Source organism: Delphinus delphis, chromosome 9 (assembly GCF_949987515.2).
Source record: "Delphinus delphis chromosome 9, mDelDel1.2, whole genome shotgun sequence".
NCBI classification, from domain to species: domain Eukaryota; kingdom Metazoa; phylum Chordata; class Mammalia; order Artiodactyla; family Delphinidae; genus Delphinus; species Delphinus delphis.
The window spans coordinates 91,347,006-91,363,878 of NC_082691.1; the positions used below are offsets into that span (position 1 = coordinate 91,347,006).

Sequence of the window (16,873 nt, forward strand, 5' to 3'; positions counted from 1 at the left end):
AAATGAGACATTAATTGACAGATGGACTTCTTTTGGATGGAATGTAAGAAACAAGGAGAGTCAATTATATGTTACCTGGTAATGAACTCTCTGGGAGCCAGAAGAAACTGACTGCAGGTCCTAATGAGAAAATGGAAAAAAAAAAAAGAAAAAACCCATACACCTTAAGATTAGTTTGAACAAACTGCCTCAACTCCATCAACTAAACGCCCAATTTTATATTATTAAGCCCATCTGGAAAGCATCTTACTCTCCCCAGTCCCCCAAGGTTAAACAAAGAAGATAATGCCAAAAATAATAAAAGCACACCCAGTTGGACTAAGAGAAGAAAGGCCATTTAGCTATTGAAACTTATAAATCCTAACTAGCGTTTAGAGGTAAGTGATATAATTTCAAGGATAGAGAGGACCAAAAGTAAAAGACAGGCGATTTTGGTGTAATAAATGGGGATCCTAGTTAACTTGCACCTGGACTTTTGGTTTGTGCAGTAAGCTACTTAAGCCCCCTTAGGCACTTAGGAAGAATTTATTTATCTAAGACCAAAAATATACTGTCACGATAATTGTGTTTATACTGACAAGTTGCTTGGCAAACACAGGATTTCATAGACTGAAAAGAAAAAATCACCGTCCAGCTCTGCATTATCACGAAGTGCAAATTAACAGGGTTGAAATTAATGAGGCTTTACTGGAAGATTCGGAGAGCCAGGCTCCCTTTATAAAGTTTTATAACTAAATTGTCATCACTGTCATGTCCTGCAGGCTTCCTTGTTAACGAGCATAGTGATTCTATTTACAGACGTCAGCAATCCTGGCTACCTGGGTACCTGCTTCCCACAGGCTTTATCAACTTACTCTCTGAGCCCAAGTTTAAAACTTTTCCTCTTTATTTGTGCTTGCTCTTTCCTTTTTTTAATTTTTTTTTTAAGAATCCTACTTTTAGTTGTTGAATATTGGTGTGATAAGCATAACAGTAAGTTAATTTTCAACAAAGTCAATTCATCAGTCATATATTTTGCTACTGTGGAACCTTAAGTTACCCAAGTGTTTAAAAAAAAAAAAGCTTGGTATCAATTATGAGTCACTTTTTTTATTGCTGGGTTGTTTTTGAGGGAAGTTCCACAATAAAAGACCAACATTATTTTGAAAATATGAGTTACTATATGTTCTAGGATTGATTTGGACCTGAGTCACATGTTAAAAAGTTCACAAATTTTTACACGTTAAATTTATCTTTGGTAAAAATAGCCAAGTGAAGCCACAAGTATAAACTTTGTTGACTTTTCTTCTCTCACCCTTATTTGTATTCACAGTTTGGCAACTATCTCAAAATATTCTACATTCCCAGTTCCATCTCTATCCTTCACAATGCTGAAGAGAAAAATTGGTAATTTTTACATTCCTTTATGCCTCCTACCTGAGTTTATTTCCACCAAGAGAAACAGACTCTAATGTTCAAAGCTAAGTAGCTACAATTTGAAGGGATTTTAAACACTATATATCTTCTTTATTTGTGGTATTTACTTATGTATAATGTGTTGTCTGGAAGGGAGCTGCTCATCTTGGGGTATTTATCAAAATCACGCAAGAGCTTTAAAACTATAAATGTCTAGACCACATCCCAGAAAAGTGACTCTAATGTGCATCTTTCACCAAGAAACAAAGACAAAGAAGCGGCTGCTTATGCTTTTCGCCATTTGTAGAACAAGACACTGAATACTCTCCCTTGAAATTTTGCAAAAACAACCCATGACCACTGCAGTGATGGATCTGGGTTCTCCTGGCTTTGCTGGTGCAGTTCAAGTTCATGGGAATGTCACATATGAGACCTCCTCCTTTCTCTTTCTCTATGGTAAGACCAGATTGAGAAAAAAAATAATAGATTATTCCTTTGTGTTCTGACACAAATTCTTTTGAAATATAGGTTTTTCTTTCCTGTAGAAGTTACACTTAAAAACAAATCTAGCTGTCTCTGACAGAAGTCTGTACTAGATGCAAAACATTAAGTAACGCCAAATCTGTTTTCCCTTATTATTTATCAGTGCCCTTTGAAATTCTGTATAGTTCAAAAAACACAGGTGAGCTGTCTGGCAAGACAAGGAGCTCCAGGCTATAGCTATGGATCACACTGGAGCAACGTGGTGCTGTACTTAACCTAATCGACCTTTCCCACTCCAACCACCCGAGGAGGAAAAACAGCAGTGGGGATGGGGAGGGAGAAGATGCGGTGTATGCTTAAGAGACAAGAAAGACAAGGCCACCATATTTCCATTTCCTCCCCAAATGCATCATCTTAGAAGTAAATATAGATGGCTGGTAATTACTGACAAAAATGGAAAACTGAGCAGAATAAATTATTGGCTAAAGAAACTCACCTCCTGCAGGCGATCTATGTACATACGGCAAGTCTCCAAATCACAGTCTCCACGCACAACTAGAATACCCAGAGGGATGGCTAAGGGTGAAGGAAAGAGAAAAATCTAAAATAACATATTTGATTTTTCTATTTTGGTATAAATGCATTTTTTATGGTTAAAAAAGACCTCTCATAAATATAATTGGTTTTTTGGATATTTCACTATCTCCCGGCACCTCTTCTACGAGCTCAGTCTCTTTACTTATGCAGTTTTCATATTCTTTCCCTGCATGATCCATGTTGCCCCTTGCCACGTGGCCAGCCTTCATTTCATTTTGTCTTAGTGGCCCTGATAAGAGGTACAATGTCATGGAAACAGTAGACTGACAGGGCCAGAGGCTGTTCACAGCCAGCTGCTAATTTATGCCTGTATTTGCAAGAGCCAAAGTACCAGAGAGGAATTAAAAAATCATGATGCTGGACACTTACCCCTTTCCCTCTTAAATGCATGGGGCTTAATCTTTATGTCACTTTGCAACAGTTCCCTATTTAAGAGACTCAAGCTACTCAAGGCACTGTTGTTACCTGGTGGCCAATGCCAGAATGAAATAGGCAAGAAACATTAAAAAAAAAAGCTTCTAGAACGTTCATAGCTTAAAAATCCAAGTGATTTTAAAGACGGTCAGTGTAAATGTGGTAGCAGCAGGGCTTCAGAAAACAATGAGGAGAAGCTGTTACATGCCTTAAATACCTTTTTCAGGTGGTGGTAAATGTCATACAATGGCTTTAGTGGATAGAAACTCCTGCTTCAGATATAACCACAAGATTCCTGAAAAACTGAAAATAGTCTCCTTCCCAAAACTTCAAACAAAAAATGTATGTGTACATTTCTGATTTTAAAAATTCAGTTATACTATTAAACCCATGATTTAAAAAATATTTCAAAATCTTGAAGCAACCAACTAGAGATTAACAAGGAGATGACAGGACAGTTGTGTCCACTAAAGATTTTTAAAAATCTTTCACTCATTGAATTTTTAAAGCTTCATCATCAATAAATAGATCTGAAAATGCAAAGTGCTAGGGCTTTAAAAATGAATTATAGAGAGAATAAAACAGATTTAAATGCATGGGAAAATCCTGAGGAACTCACCAAGTTGTAGAAAAGACACACATATAAAAAATAATAAATGGAACATAGGCTATGGTAAATGTATGAACTTAGTCACTTGAAAGCTATAGGAGAGAGGAAATAGTCTTGCCTGGAGGGTAGATTTGAGGCTCTCTGAAGGATATGGAGCCCCACTGGTCTCTTAGAGAAGCAAGAGTTGTCTAGAGAAAAAGATACAGAGTTTGCTTCTCAACATTACCTCCTAGACTGGTTCCACTAGGGAGATCAATACCACTAGCTCGTACCTTTAGGTTCCCAAAGTGCTTCAAACATAAGCTGGAAGGCATCCATCATCTTGCAGAACTACATAAGCCTATGAATCAGTATGGTCTCTCTCACCGGAATAAGACTTATTTCCTTTTACAACCCCAATGTCTGGTAGGTATTCAATAAAAGTTTGTTTTTTTTAAAAAAAAAAGGTGGGGAAGGGGGAGGAGGAAGACAGGCTTAGGGCCTGTTCAAGTGAGAAAGAGAAAGTGTGTCTTTAAGAGCTAAGTCTACTTTCCAGGATAGACAAAGAAGAAGGGTTTGGAGCAGGAGCAGAGAGTGTGCATTGGGTTGGCGCTTGCCTTTGCCTATTCTTCCAGAAGCTAAGCAAGAGAACAGCAAGTAAAAGGGTGAGGAACCATGTAAGTATCACATGTTTGGGGGAATAATAATCTGGAAAAATAATTTTTCTCCTTTTTTGAATATATACAGAAATATCCAAGAAGTCTTCAGTATGGTAATCATGCATCTTTGAAAGGAATGAAAGGGAAATTCAATAAAGAGATCCCTAATAGTAGTGACTAAAGTAATCATCCTCAGCTAGACTATTAAATAGGTCCAAATAAGGTGACCTACTTAAGTAAGAGAAGAATAAGGATTTCTAATACTTGAGGAATGATGAGGAAAACCTAGAATTTTAGCCTAGAAAGTAAATCAAAGGTTGTGGAAATAGAATACAGCTATAATTATCATGAGAATCCATGTTAGAATCTTTCTCTTAATTTCAAATGTGCAAATGTAGAGAAATAAAATTTCATTAATATTTACCTATTTACTTAAATGAGGAGACACATTATATAGAAATGCAGGAATCTGGTCAACCCCTCTGACTATCAATGCTTGAAGTTAGTCTGGCCATAAATCCAATATACTTGGTAGCAGATATTTTAAACTACAATTAGAGATTGGATATTCCAGACCTAAAATAATGAATGTCTAGGAAAAAGTTTTCAAAGATGTGTCATTCATTTCCACTAAGGGTATAAAGTCAGCAACTTTGCTTATTCCTCAAGAAGCTGATGAAGAGAAACGGTGTATTTGATTGATATTAGCTATTCAGTTGGGGTAAAAAAAAAAAAAAAAATGGCATCCTATACCACAGTTTCATAGCATGATTACTGACGACTGTTGTCAAATTTATCCTATGAAGGTACAGAAAGAATTTACAGTCATTCTCTCTTGGATTCAAATCCCAGTGCTGCTTTGGTCTTACAAATGACTCATGCTTGCTGTTTGGTCTTGCAACTTCCTCAATTCCTTTGATCCTTGGATTGAAGGCTATAGTATTTAGAATAGGTATCGTCTAGGATTTTGTGAAGATTAAATACAATACTATATTTAAAAATGAATAACCAGATCATCAATGCTATCTTTCCCTCACTCCCTTTACTAACTTTTGAGCATCTTGAGCTAGAAAATGGTACATCCAATCATCTATCTTTCAATTTATCATACTACAAGGATTAGCTGGTAGTAGTTCCATAAGTTATATCCTGTTTACTTAAAGCTAGCATCTACTCTTTCCTTGAGGGTAAAGATAACTGTAGTACAAAAATATTGTAATCTGACACTTCCATTTGAGACTTTACATGGTGAAGAGAAACCAGAAACTTGTGGAAAATTACCACCTTCCTTTTACACTGCTGACAACCAACTGCCAAACCTCACTGAAGTTTCCTTCATCTTAATTGGGAGCAGGGAGACTACTTATCACCCAAGCATTAGCATTACTATTCCTGATCTTGATGATTCATCTGATTTTAGCCTTGGAGATTTTATTTGACTCCAATAAGCATCAGTCGCTACTCAACCTATAGTACATAATGGAACTTTCATTGCAGGGGTCAAATGGAGTTTACAAGTTCTAACTAAGCAATCAAGAACAAGCTGGTTTCTAGATTAAGAAGGCAGATTTAACACACACTTACTTCTCCTGCACCAGAAATGCTACTAAATTACAGCACATGAATTTTAAAAAGACATAAACCAACAAAAAAAAGAGGAGAAACAGTGAGGAGAAAATGGTAATGAATAAAGCATATGGAAAATTGGTAACTGACTCAGAGCCCCTATAGAGTCTAATCCTAGACTATGGGTGGGGATAGATAAGAACTAATTTACACTTCAAAACCCTCGGAAGATGTGCAAACTGGCAACATCAGTTGCAGCTAAAATAAGAAGCACTGGATATTAAATCACTAGATTCCACCACCCACTCTTGGTAGGTGGAGTTACTTCACAGAAAATGGGGATTAACTGATCATCTACAGAATGCAGAGATCCCCAACTTTCTTCTCTCACTAGACTCTCCAAAAGCTGGCAGCCAGAACCCTACCTTCTTAGAAAGAGATCTGAAGACTCTTCTCTGGGGAATCCTCAGAGTTAAGAGAAAACATTCCATCCATGAAATATAAACATGATTGTATTAAAAGATGAAGAACATGAAGAAGAAAAAGGAAAAGGAGCATCATTCAGAGAACAAACAAGTTTGTGAAATTTGATATAATAGAGTTTAATAGAAAGGTTAGAAGATGAAGTTGAGGAAATCTCCACAAAAGAAGAGCAAAAATAAAAAGAGGCAGAAAATAGGAGGGAAAAGGTAAGAACAATAGGACTGGTCCAGTGGTCCAACATTCCAATAACAGTAGTTCTAAAAACCAGAGAAAAATAGAGAGAGGAGTAATTATCAGAAACAAACAAAAAATCAAGACTATTTCTTAGAACTGAAGAACATCAGTTTCCCACTTGAAATGGCCCAACAAGTACAATAACAAAAGAACAATAGAAAGACATTTTATTTTGAAGTTTAAGAATATTGGGAACAAAGAGAAGAGTCTACAAGTTTCCAAATAGGAAAATCTAGATGGCAAAGAAAGGATCAGGGATTAGACTGTTTTAAACTTCTCAGAGGCAACTGTACAGTCAGAGAACCAATGAAACAATGTGTTCAGAATTATAAAACTTTTACAAATAATCCAAACTATCAAATTAGTCCAAGGGTTAAATAAAGGACACACCCTCTACTAAAAAGTTACTGCAGAACATGCACCAACAAAAGTTGAGTTTGCAACAAGAATGAGGAATGCAGGGAATATAACAAATGGGGAATCCAACAAAGAAAAGATTTTAAAAAAACCCTCTAAGGGGATTGGGCTAGAAGAGTCTAGGGTGACAGATATATTGGGGCACTCTGACTCAATAGGCAGAGATGTAGAGAGCTGTCAACCATTGAGTCTCATCAACATTGGAGAGTTATTTTTCAACCAAAGGATAGAATGTCTAAGTGAGTCTGAACCAGTTTCTTACAATCATCCCCAGATGTGCTCTGCCTTAACCTGTTATTGAGAGAAAGAGTTAGGTCATGGTGAGGCAGAAAAATTCAAAGAAGTCCATCCCCTCTAACCATAGTTCCACTTGATAGCTAGAACCCACCTTAACACCCTGCCAAATGCTTTCCAGAATGCAGTCATGACCTTGCCCACTAAATTCTCATAGAATGGGCTCATAGGCACTCTCAGGGAAGCCAAAGCCAGACAGTAATCCAGAGACTCTTTTCAGCTCTCTCGAAAGCCTTCAACGAAAAGTGAAAGCATCATCGCTTCCTTGCAGAGGGAGGTTTAGGACTGCTACTTGGTGTTTCAAAGCCACTCTATCTGAATTAGGGATGCATATATTGATGACAAATATATACCTATGAAGAGAATGGCAAGTACAAAAATCTGTATACTGGGATTATCTTGGTAGGAGAGGGCTAAGGGGAGATACTTGTTCTGTTTCTTAATCTGGGTGGGAGGTACATGAATGCCCATTTTACTACTAATCATTTTATACATACATATGTGCATATATGTATGTGTGTGTATATATATATAGGGGTATAGGTGTGTGTACATATATGTATGAACAACATTTATGAACAGAACATGTATGTGTGTGTTTATGTGTGTATGTATGTGTGTGTGTATATATACATATATATGTGTGTGTATATATGTATAGTATTTCAGAATTGAAAATAAGAAATACAACCTATCTGTGGCAACTGATTTTAATGATAGTGCTGCTAAAGTTCACTGCATATTCTCTGATGTTCTCTGTGAATTAGACAAAAGTATAACTTAGCATCAAATAGGAAAATGAGGGAAAACAGTAGAGAAGCCATCAAAAGCCCCCAAATGACACCTACTGCTGCGATCCATCTCAAGCAATGGACACGGCATATTGAGCAGTCATAACCCTATGGCTTATCATGGCATGTGTACTTGTTTGCGTGTGTGTTTATATAACAAGCAGCAGGATGATCTCTCTGCCTTATCTGGGCCTCAGAAGTCTCTAGAGCAGCAATGTCCAACAGACCTTTCTGCATGCCCAATGCAGGAGCCACTAGCCACATGTCATATCGAGTACTTGAAATGTGGCCGGTGTGAATGAGGAACTGAGTTTTTATCTTGTTTGATTAACTTATAGTTTAAATAACCATATGTGGTTAGTGAGCATTAGAGTTTTGTTCTCTGTGGAACCAAAAAGTTAAATGTCCTTAGTACCAGATTCAATATATTTCAAAACCATCCATGTTTTAACCTTTCCATGAGTAGCGCATAGATCCAGCAAACAAAACTACTTTTCTCTTTGCCCCTACCTAGTTGGATTCAATGTGCTTCCTAATTCCTAGCAGTAGTATTCCCTGGTTGACTGAGGACAAATTTATTTCCCTTATTCTATATCCTACCTTTCTTATCCTAGCTTTCTTAATCACTTCTCTGACCCTCCTATCAAAACATACTCTCAGATCCTTCTTGGTACTTTGGTATAAATGACTAATAATTAATTAAAGGGTTAACCCTCTAAAAAGCACTTGAGTTTCAACATGTTTGAAAGTTGGGCTAACATGACTGTCATAGACTAAATGTTTGGGTGTCTCCCAAATTCATATGTTGAAGCCCTAATCCCCAATGTGATGGTATCTGGAGATGGGCCTTCTTCGGGAGGTAATTATGGTTAGATGGGGTCTTGAGGGTGGGACCCTCATGATGGGATTAGTGTTTTTATAAGAAGAGACACCATAGAGCACTCTCAAGCTCACTCTCTCTCCCCCTTTGAGGACACAGCATGAACGCAGCAATCTACAAGCCAGGAAGAGAGCTCTCACCAGAAACCAAATCAGCCGGCACCTTGATCATGGACTTTCCAGCCTCCGGAACTGAGAGGAAATAGATCTCTATGGTTTAAGTCACCAGGCTATGGCATTTTATTACAGCAGCCCTAGCAGACTAAGAAAATGAAAAGCTTTGACAAATTTAGGTAAAGAAATACAAAAGAAATTGTGGAGTTGACTGGCAATCCTCAGCCCTGAGGATTATACTACCAATTACTTCTTCCCAGCCAAAACATGAGCCCTGCCCTGGCTCCCATCTCAGATTTCACCCTGGCATCCATTAACCTCCTTTCCCTATTTCTGTTTGTTTAAATGCCTCATAATACAGAATGCAATTAAATTAATTGGTTGAGATGACGGTGGTGTGGGAAGACGCCGAGTTAGTGTCTCCTCACGACTAGGGTGCTTGCTGGCCACTGGTGGGGGATCCTGACGCCCGAGGAGACGGGAGGAACCCCCAAGTGAACCACCACCCCATGCAGCTTGTGGAATTTTGGTTCACGAGCTGGGGGTTGGGCCGAAGTTCCTGTGGTGGGAGCTCCGAGTCCGAACCACTGGACTAACAGAGAACCTCAGACCCCAGGGAATATTCATCAGAGTGAGGTCTCACAGAGTTCCTCATCTCAGCACCAAGACCCAGCTCTACCCAACAGCCTACAAACTCCAGTGTTGGAAGCCTCAGGCCAAACAACCAGTAAGAGAGGAACACAATCCCACTCATAAAAAAAAAAGAGACTGTAAAAAAATATGTCACAGATGAAGGAGCAAAGTAAAAAGCTATAAGACCAAATAAATGAAGAGGAAATAGGCAATCAACCTGAAAAAGAATTCAGAGTAATGATAGTAAAGATGATCCAGAATCTTGGTAACAGAATGGAGACATGGATTGAGAAAATACAAGAAATGTTTAACAAAGATCTAGAAGAACTAAAGAACAAACAAACAGAGATGAACAACACAATAACTGAAATGAAAAATACACTAGAAGAAATCAATAACACAATAGCTGAGGCAGAAGAACAAATAAGTGAGCTGGAAGACAAAATGGTGGAAATAACTGCTGAGGAGGAGAATAAAGAAAAAAGAATGAAAAGAATTGAGGACAGTCTCAGAGACCTCTGGGATAACACTAAATGCAACAACATTCGAATTATAGGGGTCCCAGAAGAAGAAGAGAAAAAGAAAGGGTCTGAAAAAATATTTGAAGAGATTATAGTCGAAAACTTCCTTAATATGGGAAAGGAAATAGTCACCCAAGTCCAGGAAGCACAGACAGTCCCATACAGGATAAACCCTAGGAAAAACACACCAAGACATGTATTAATCAAACTAACAAAAGTTAAATTCAAAGAAAAAATATTAAAAGCAGCAAGGGAAAAACAAACAAAAAAAAAACATACAAAGGAATCCCCATCAGGTTATCAGCTGATTTTTCAGCAGAAACTCTGCAGGCCAGAAGGGAGTGGCAGAATATACTTAAAGTGATGAAAGAGAAAAACCTACAACCAAGATTACTCTACCCAGCAAGGATCTCATTCAGATTCAATGGAGAAATCAAAAGCTTTTCAGACAAGCAAAAGCTAGGAAATTTAGCACCACCAAACCAGCTTTACAACAAATGCTAAAGAAACTTCTCTAGGCAGGAAACACAAGAGAAGAAAAAGACCCACAAAAACAAACCCAAAACAATTAAGAAAATGGTAACAGGAACATACATATATATGCTGTCTAAAAGGGACCCACTTCAGACCTAGGGACACATACAGACTGAAAGTGAAGGGATGGAAAAAGATATTCCATGCAAATGGAATTCAAATGAAAGCTGGAGTAGCAATATTCGTATCAGATAAAATAGACTTTAAATTAAAAACTATTAAAAGAGATAAGGAGGGGCACTACATAATGATCAAAGGATCAATCCAAGGAGAAGATATAACAATTATAAATGTCTATGCACCCAACACAGGAGCACCTGAATACATAAGGCAAATGCTAACAACCATGAAAGGAGAAACTGACAGTAACACAATAGTAGTAGGGGACTTTAACACCCCACTTACACCAATGGACAGATCATCCAAACAGAAAATAAGGAAACACAAACTTTAAATGACACAACAGACCAGACAGATTTAATTGATATTTATAGAATATTCCACCCAAAAGTGGCAGAATACACTTTCTTCTCAAGTGCCCATGGAACATTCTCTAGGCTAGATCACATCCTTGGTCACAAATCAAGCCTCAGAAAAGTTAAGAAAACTGAAATCATATCAAGCATCTTTTCTGACTACAATGCTATGAGACTGGAAATCAATTACAGGGGAAAAAAAACTGTAAAAAACACGAATACAAGGAGGCTACACAGTGCGCTACTAAGTAACCAAGAGATCACTGAAGAAATCAAAGAAGAAAAAAAAACTACATAGAAACAAAGGCAATGAAGACATGATGACCCAAAACCTATGGGATGTAGCAAAAGCAGTTCTAAGAGGGAAGTTTATAGCAATTCAATTTCACCTCAAGAAACAAGAAAAATCTCAAATAAACAATCTAACCCTACACTTAAAAGAACTACAGAAAGAAGAACAAAGAAAGCCCAATGTCAGTAGAAGGAAAGAAATCATAAAGATCAGAGCAGAAATAAATGAAACAGAAACAAAGAAAACAATAGCAAAGACCAATAAAACTAAAATCTGTTTCTTTGAGAAGATAAAAAAAATTGAAAAACCCTTAGCCAGACTCATCAAGAAAAAAAGGGAGAGGACACAAATCAGTAAAATTAGAAATGAAAAAGGAGAAAGGAAAAATCACAACTGACACCACAGAAATAAAAAGGATTATAAGAGACTACTACAAACAACTATATGCCAATAAAATGGACAACCACGAAGAAATGGACAAATTCTTGGAAAGGTACAATTTTTCAAGACTGAACCAGGAAGAATTAGAAAGTATAAACAGACCTATCACAAGTAATGAAATTGAAACTGTAATTAAAAATCTTCCAACAAACAAAAGTCCAGGACCAGATGGCTTCACAGGTGAATTCTATCAAACATTTAGAGAAGGGCTAACACTGATCCGTCTCAAAAGCTTCCAAAACATTGCAGAGGGAGAAACAGTCCCAAAAATTCATTCTACAAAGCCACCATCACCCTGTTACCAAAACCAGAAAACAATATCACAAAAAAATAAAATTATAGACCAGTATCACTGATGAACATAGATACAAAAATCCTGAACAAAGTAGTAGCAAACAGAATCCAACAACACATTAAAAGGATCATACACCATGATCAAGTGGGATTTGCCCCAGGGATGCAAGGAATCTTCAATATATGCAAATCAATCAATGTGATACACCATATTAACAAACTGAAGGATAAAAACCATACGACCATCTCAATAGATGCAGAAAAAGCTTTTGACAAAATTCAACACCCATTTATGATAAAAACTCCAGAAAATGGGCATAGAGGGAACCTACCTCAACATAATAAAGGCCATATACGACAAAACCACAGCAAGCATCATGCTCAATGGTGAAAAACTGAAAGCATTTCCACTAAGATCAGGAACAAGACAAGGATGTCTACTCTCACCAGTCTTATTCAACATAGTTTTGGAAGTCCTGGCCATAGCAATAAGAGAAGAAAAAGAAATAAAAGAAGAAAAAGAAATGGGAAAAGAAGAAGTAAAACTGTCACTGTTTCCTGATGACATGAAACTATACATAGAAAATCCTAAAGATGCCACCAGAAAACTACTAGAACTAATCAATGAATTTGGGAAGGTTGCAGGATACAAAATTAACGCACAGAAATCTCTGGCATTCCTATACACCAACAACGAAAAATCAGAAAGAGAAATTAAGGAAACACTCCCATTTACCATTGCAACAAAAAGAATAAAATACCTAGGAGTAAACCTGCCTAAGGAGGCTAAATACTTGTATTCAGAAAACTATAAAACACTGATGAAAGAAATCAAAGATGACATAAACAGATGGAGAAATATGCCATGTTCCTGGATTGGAAGAATCAAAATTGTGAAAATGACTATACTACCCAAGGCAATCTACAGATTCAGTGCATTCCCTATCAAGCTACCAATGGCATTCTTCACAGAATTAGGACAAAAAATTTCACAATTTGTATGGAAACACAAAAGACCCTGAATAGCCAAAATAATCTTGAGAAAGAAAAATGGAGGTGGAGGAATCAGGCTCCCAGACCTCAAACTGTACCAGAAAGCTACAGTAATCAAGACAGTATGGTACTGGCACAAAAACAGAAATATAGATCAATGGTACAGGATAGAATGCCCAGAGATAAACCCACACACATATGGTGACCTAATTTATGACAAGGCAGGCAAAAACATACAATGGCGAAAAGACAGCTTCTTCAATAAGCAGTGCTGGGAAAACTGGACAGCTACATGTAAAAGAATGAAATTATAACACTACCTAACACCATACACAAAAATAAACTCCAAATGGATTAAAGACCTAAATGTAAGACCAGACACTATAAAACTCTTAGGGGAAAACAAAGGAAAAACACTCTTTGACATAAACCACAGCAAGATCTTTTTTCACCCACCTCCTCGAGTAACAGAAATAAAAACAAAAATAGACAAATAGGACTTAATTAAATTTAAAAGCTTTTGCACAGCAAAGGAAACCATAAACAAGATAAAGACAACCCTCAGAATGGGAGAAAACATTTGCAAATGAAACAACAGACAAAGGATTAATCTCCAAAATATACAAACATCTCATGGAGCTCAATATTAAAAAAACAAATAATCCACTTTAAAAATGGGCGGAAGACCTAAATAGACATTTCACCAAGGAAGACATACAGATGGCCAAGAGGCACATGAAAAGATACTCAGCATCACTAATTATTAGAGAAATGCAAATCAGAACTACAATGAGGTATCACCTCACGCTGGTCAGAATGGCCATTATCAAAAAGTCTAGAAACAATAAATGCTGGAAAGGGTGTGGTGAAAAGGGAATCCTCTTGCACTGTTGGTGGGAATGTAAAATGTTACAACCACTATGGAAAACAGTATGGAGGTTCCTTAAAAAACTAAAAATAGAACTACCATATGACCCATCAATCCCACTACTGGGCATATACCCTAAGAAAACCATAATTCAAAAAGAGACATGTATCACAATGTTCATTGCAGCACTATTTACAGTAGCCAGGACATGGAACCAACCTAAATGTCCATCGACAGATGAACGGATAAAGAAGATGTGGCACATATATACAATGGAATGTTACTCGCCATAAAAAGAAACAAAATTGAGTTATTTGTAGTGAGGTGGATGGACCTAGAGTCTGTCATACAGAGTGAAGTAAGTCAGAAAGAGAAAAACAAATACCGTATGCTAACACATACATATGGAATCTAAAAAAAAAAAAAATGGTACTGACAAACCTAGTTGCAAGGGCAGGAATAAAGATGTAGACATAGAGTATGGACTTGAGGACATGGGGTGGAGAGGGGGAAGCTGGGGCGAAGTGAGAGTAGCATTGACATATATACACTACCAAATGTAAAACAGTTAGCTAGTGGGAAGCAGCATCATAGCACAAGAGATCAGCTCGGTGCTCTGTGATGACCTAGAGGGGTGGGAATAGGGAGGATGGGAGGGAGGCTCAAGAGGGAGGGGATATGGGGACATGTGTATGCATATGGCTGATTTGCCTTGGTGTACAACTGAAACCAGCACAGTACTGTGAAGCAATTATACTCCAATAAAGATCTCTTTTAAAAAAGTAATTGGTTGAGAAATCCATTCTATATTTCACATTGCATGCTCTGGATTTTATGTCTGAAATAAAATGCCACGGGTCATACTAATTAATTTCGTTTTCTACAGTTGAAGTTAGGACTACTTGAAGTCATTATGCAAATTTATGCCAAATAGCGCATAAATTAACACCATTCGTCTTCAAAAACTCTAAAATCTTCTAGCAACCAATCCACAAGTGTACTCTTTCATCTATAAGAAACTTCTGAAAGATATATGCACTAAAAAATATATATACATATAAATCATGGTTTCTAAAATATATCTCACCACAAATGATAAGCAGAGTCAGGAAATAGACCAGGCTTAGATATCCTATATATGGAACTGACTTGCCCAAAACATTGAAAACCAAAGTTCTTAAAGGCTATTAAAGAGAAAATGCCTAGAGTTTTAAGAAAACCTGAAAAATGTTTTCCAAAGAGTCAGAGGTATGATGCAAAAGACAACCAAATAGTTTCTTCAAGACAGTCAGTTACTTGATTGAAGAAAGACAAAAGATCCTGTGGACCAACTCTGAGATGAACACCCTTCCCCCCTCCCCCCTCCCCAAGATCTCTGAAGCAATTTTATTCTGGTACAACCATAGGAGTGTGAGTGAACTGTGTTGAGGCCAGTGAATTCCAGTGCATGGGAGTCTCAGGTTAACAAAACTGCAAACTTTGTGAGTTCCCGGATGCAAAACTATTTGCTGCTGGACTGAGTGAGTAGCCCTCATCCCGGCATAGCTGCCCTCAGCCTGATGGTTCAGAGAAGCGGCGATGAGAGGAAGAGGGGGATGGCTGAAGCCGTTCATTGTCTTCTGTTAGTGAATCCTGCCCTCCGCCTCTAGAAAAGCCAGTTATGCCCGAACAGACACTTTGAACATGTATATTCTGGTAGCATAACCTAAGCCATGTTATATTTAAAGATATACAATCCTGAGTTGTGTTACAAGGGTTTAGGCCTGGGTGGAATAAATCTGGGTGAAGAGGAGAATGATAAGAATGATTTTGTGATAACCGGTTTTACCGTGTTTGTTAACCTTTGCCACAATCCTAAGAGGTGGATATGATTATTCCTATTTCTAAAATGAAGAAACTCAGTCTCAGGAAGATTACGTAATATGCCCTGAAATGTCACAGCTATGAAATGGTGCACCCAGATTTCATCCCAGGCTTCTCTTACTCAAGAACCCGTCTCCTGCGCTATTCCTCCATCTCGTCAAACTTGGGCCACACAGAGGGTGGAGTCTCTCCTTTCAACACTGAGCTCAGAGAGGTGAAGCTAGAAACTGCTGACAGGCTGACCAAGGAGTGAGGGGGGAATTACAAGTCCCGTATCCAGAGCTACACAAGAATTGGGGAAAGGCTGTGATCCTCGGGAAGCAAAGCGAAGGTAAGCAATTCCAGGCCGGGACAAAGCAGCATGGCCCTGGGACTCAGAAACCATGAGTCAAGCCACACACATTTTCATAAACACACTTGGCAGGGGTGGGGTCACTTTTAAAGACCCACCATTCCCTTCCCTTCCCTTTCCAGTAGGCCAGCTTCCAAGGGCCTTACAGACTGTGAATCAAGCTTATCCGAACAGTTGACAAGCTCTAACCCTGTCTGTAATTTGAGTCACAGAATTAAACTGACTCTTTCTTACTTCATAAAGAACTACATGCAACTATAAAATGGTGAGCAGGATACTCATCATTATGGGGGTAGTAGAGATAGCAAGAGTACATCTGACTTTAATCAGAATTGTTATAGACAATCACATGACTTGTTTTGCTATTAAAATCACTGCTTTAGAATTTCCCATATTGAGCTGAAGAGCTGATTGACAGTTAACGTAAACTAAATGTAAAACCCACGTTCTCACTTGAGGTGGAAGAAGTTCATTATGTCAGATGCGCAAGATATTCAAAACATTCGATATCATTAATCTGGTAGTTTTTTGCTAGTATAGGTATTTGCATACCATTCATTTTAACATTTATTCTTGGTAGATGACTCTATGCAGGAAAATCCCAATGGCAGATGTTTTTGATCATTTTGATTACTCAGTGAGCTTACATTGCCCTTGATTCTTCTGCAATATAGTATGTGAGGTCTCCATG

General features: G+C 37.7%; 1 protein-coding gene across 2 annotated transcripts in view; it reads right to left on the reverse strand.

Moving 5' to 3' along the window:
- Positions 1 to 16,873, reverse strand: part of DGKI (diacylglycerol kinase iota) — a 447,265-nt gene that overhangs the window by 86,735 nt on the left and 343,657 nt on the right. For both annotated transcript variants that reach the window (XM_060020018.1, XM_060020017.1), the window contains 2 exons: positions 2,375 to 2,454; positions 76 to 120 (listed from right to left, as the gene is read on the reverse strand). In XM_060020018.1, the coding sequence (XP_059876001.1) occupies positions 76 to 120; positions 2,375 to 2,454 (125 nt within the window). The remainder of the gene's footprint in view (positions 1 to 75; positions 121 to 2,374; positions 2,455 to 16,873) is intronic.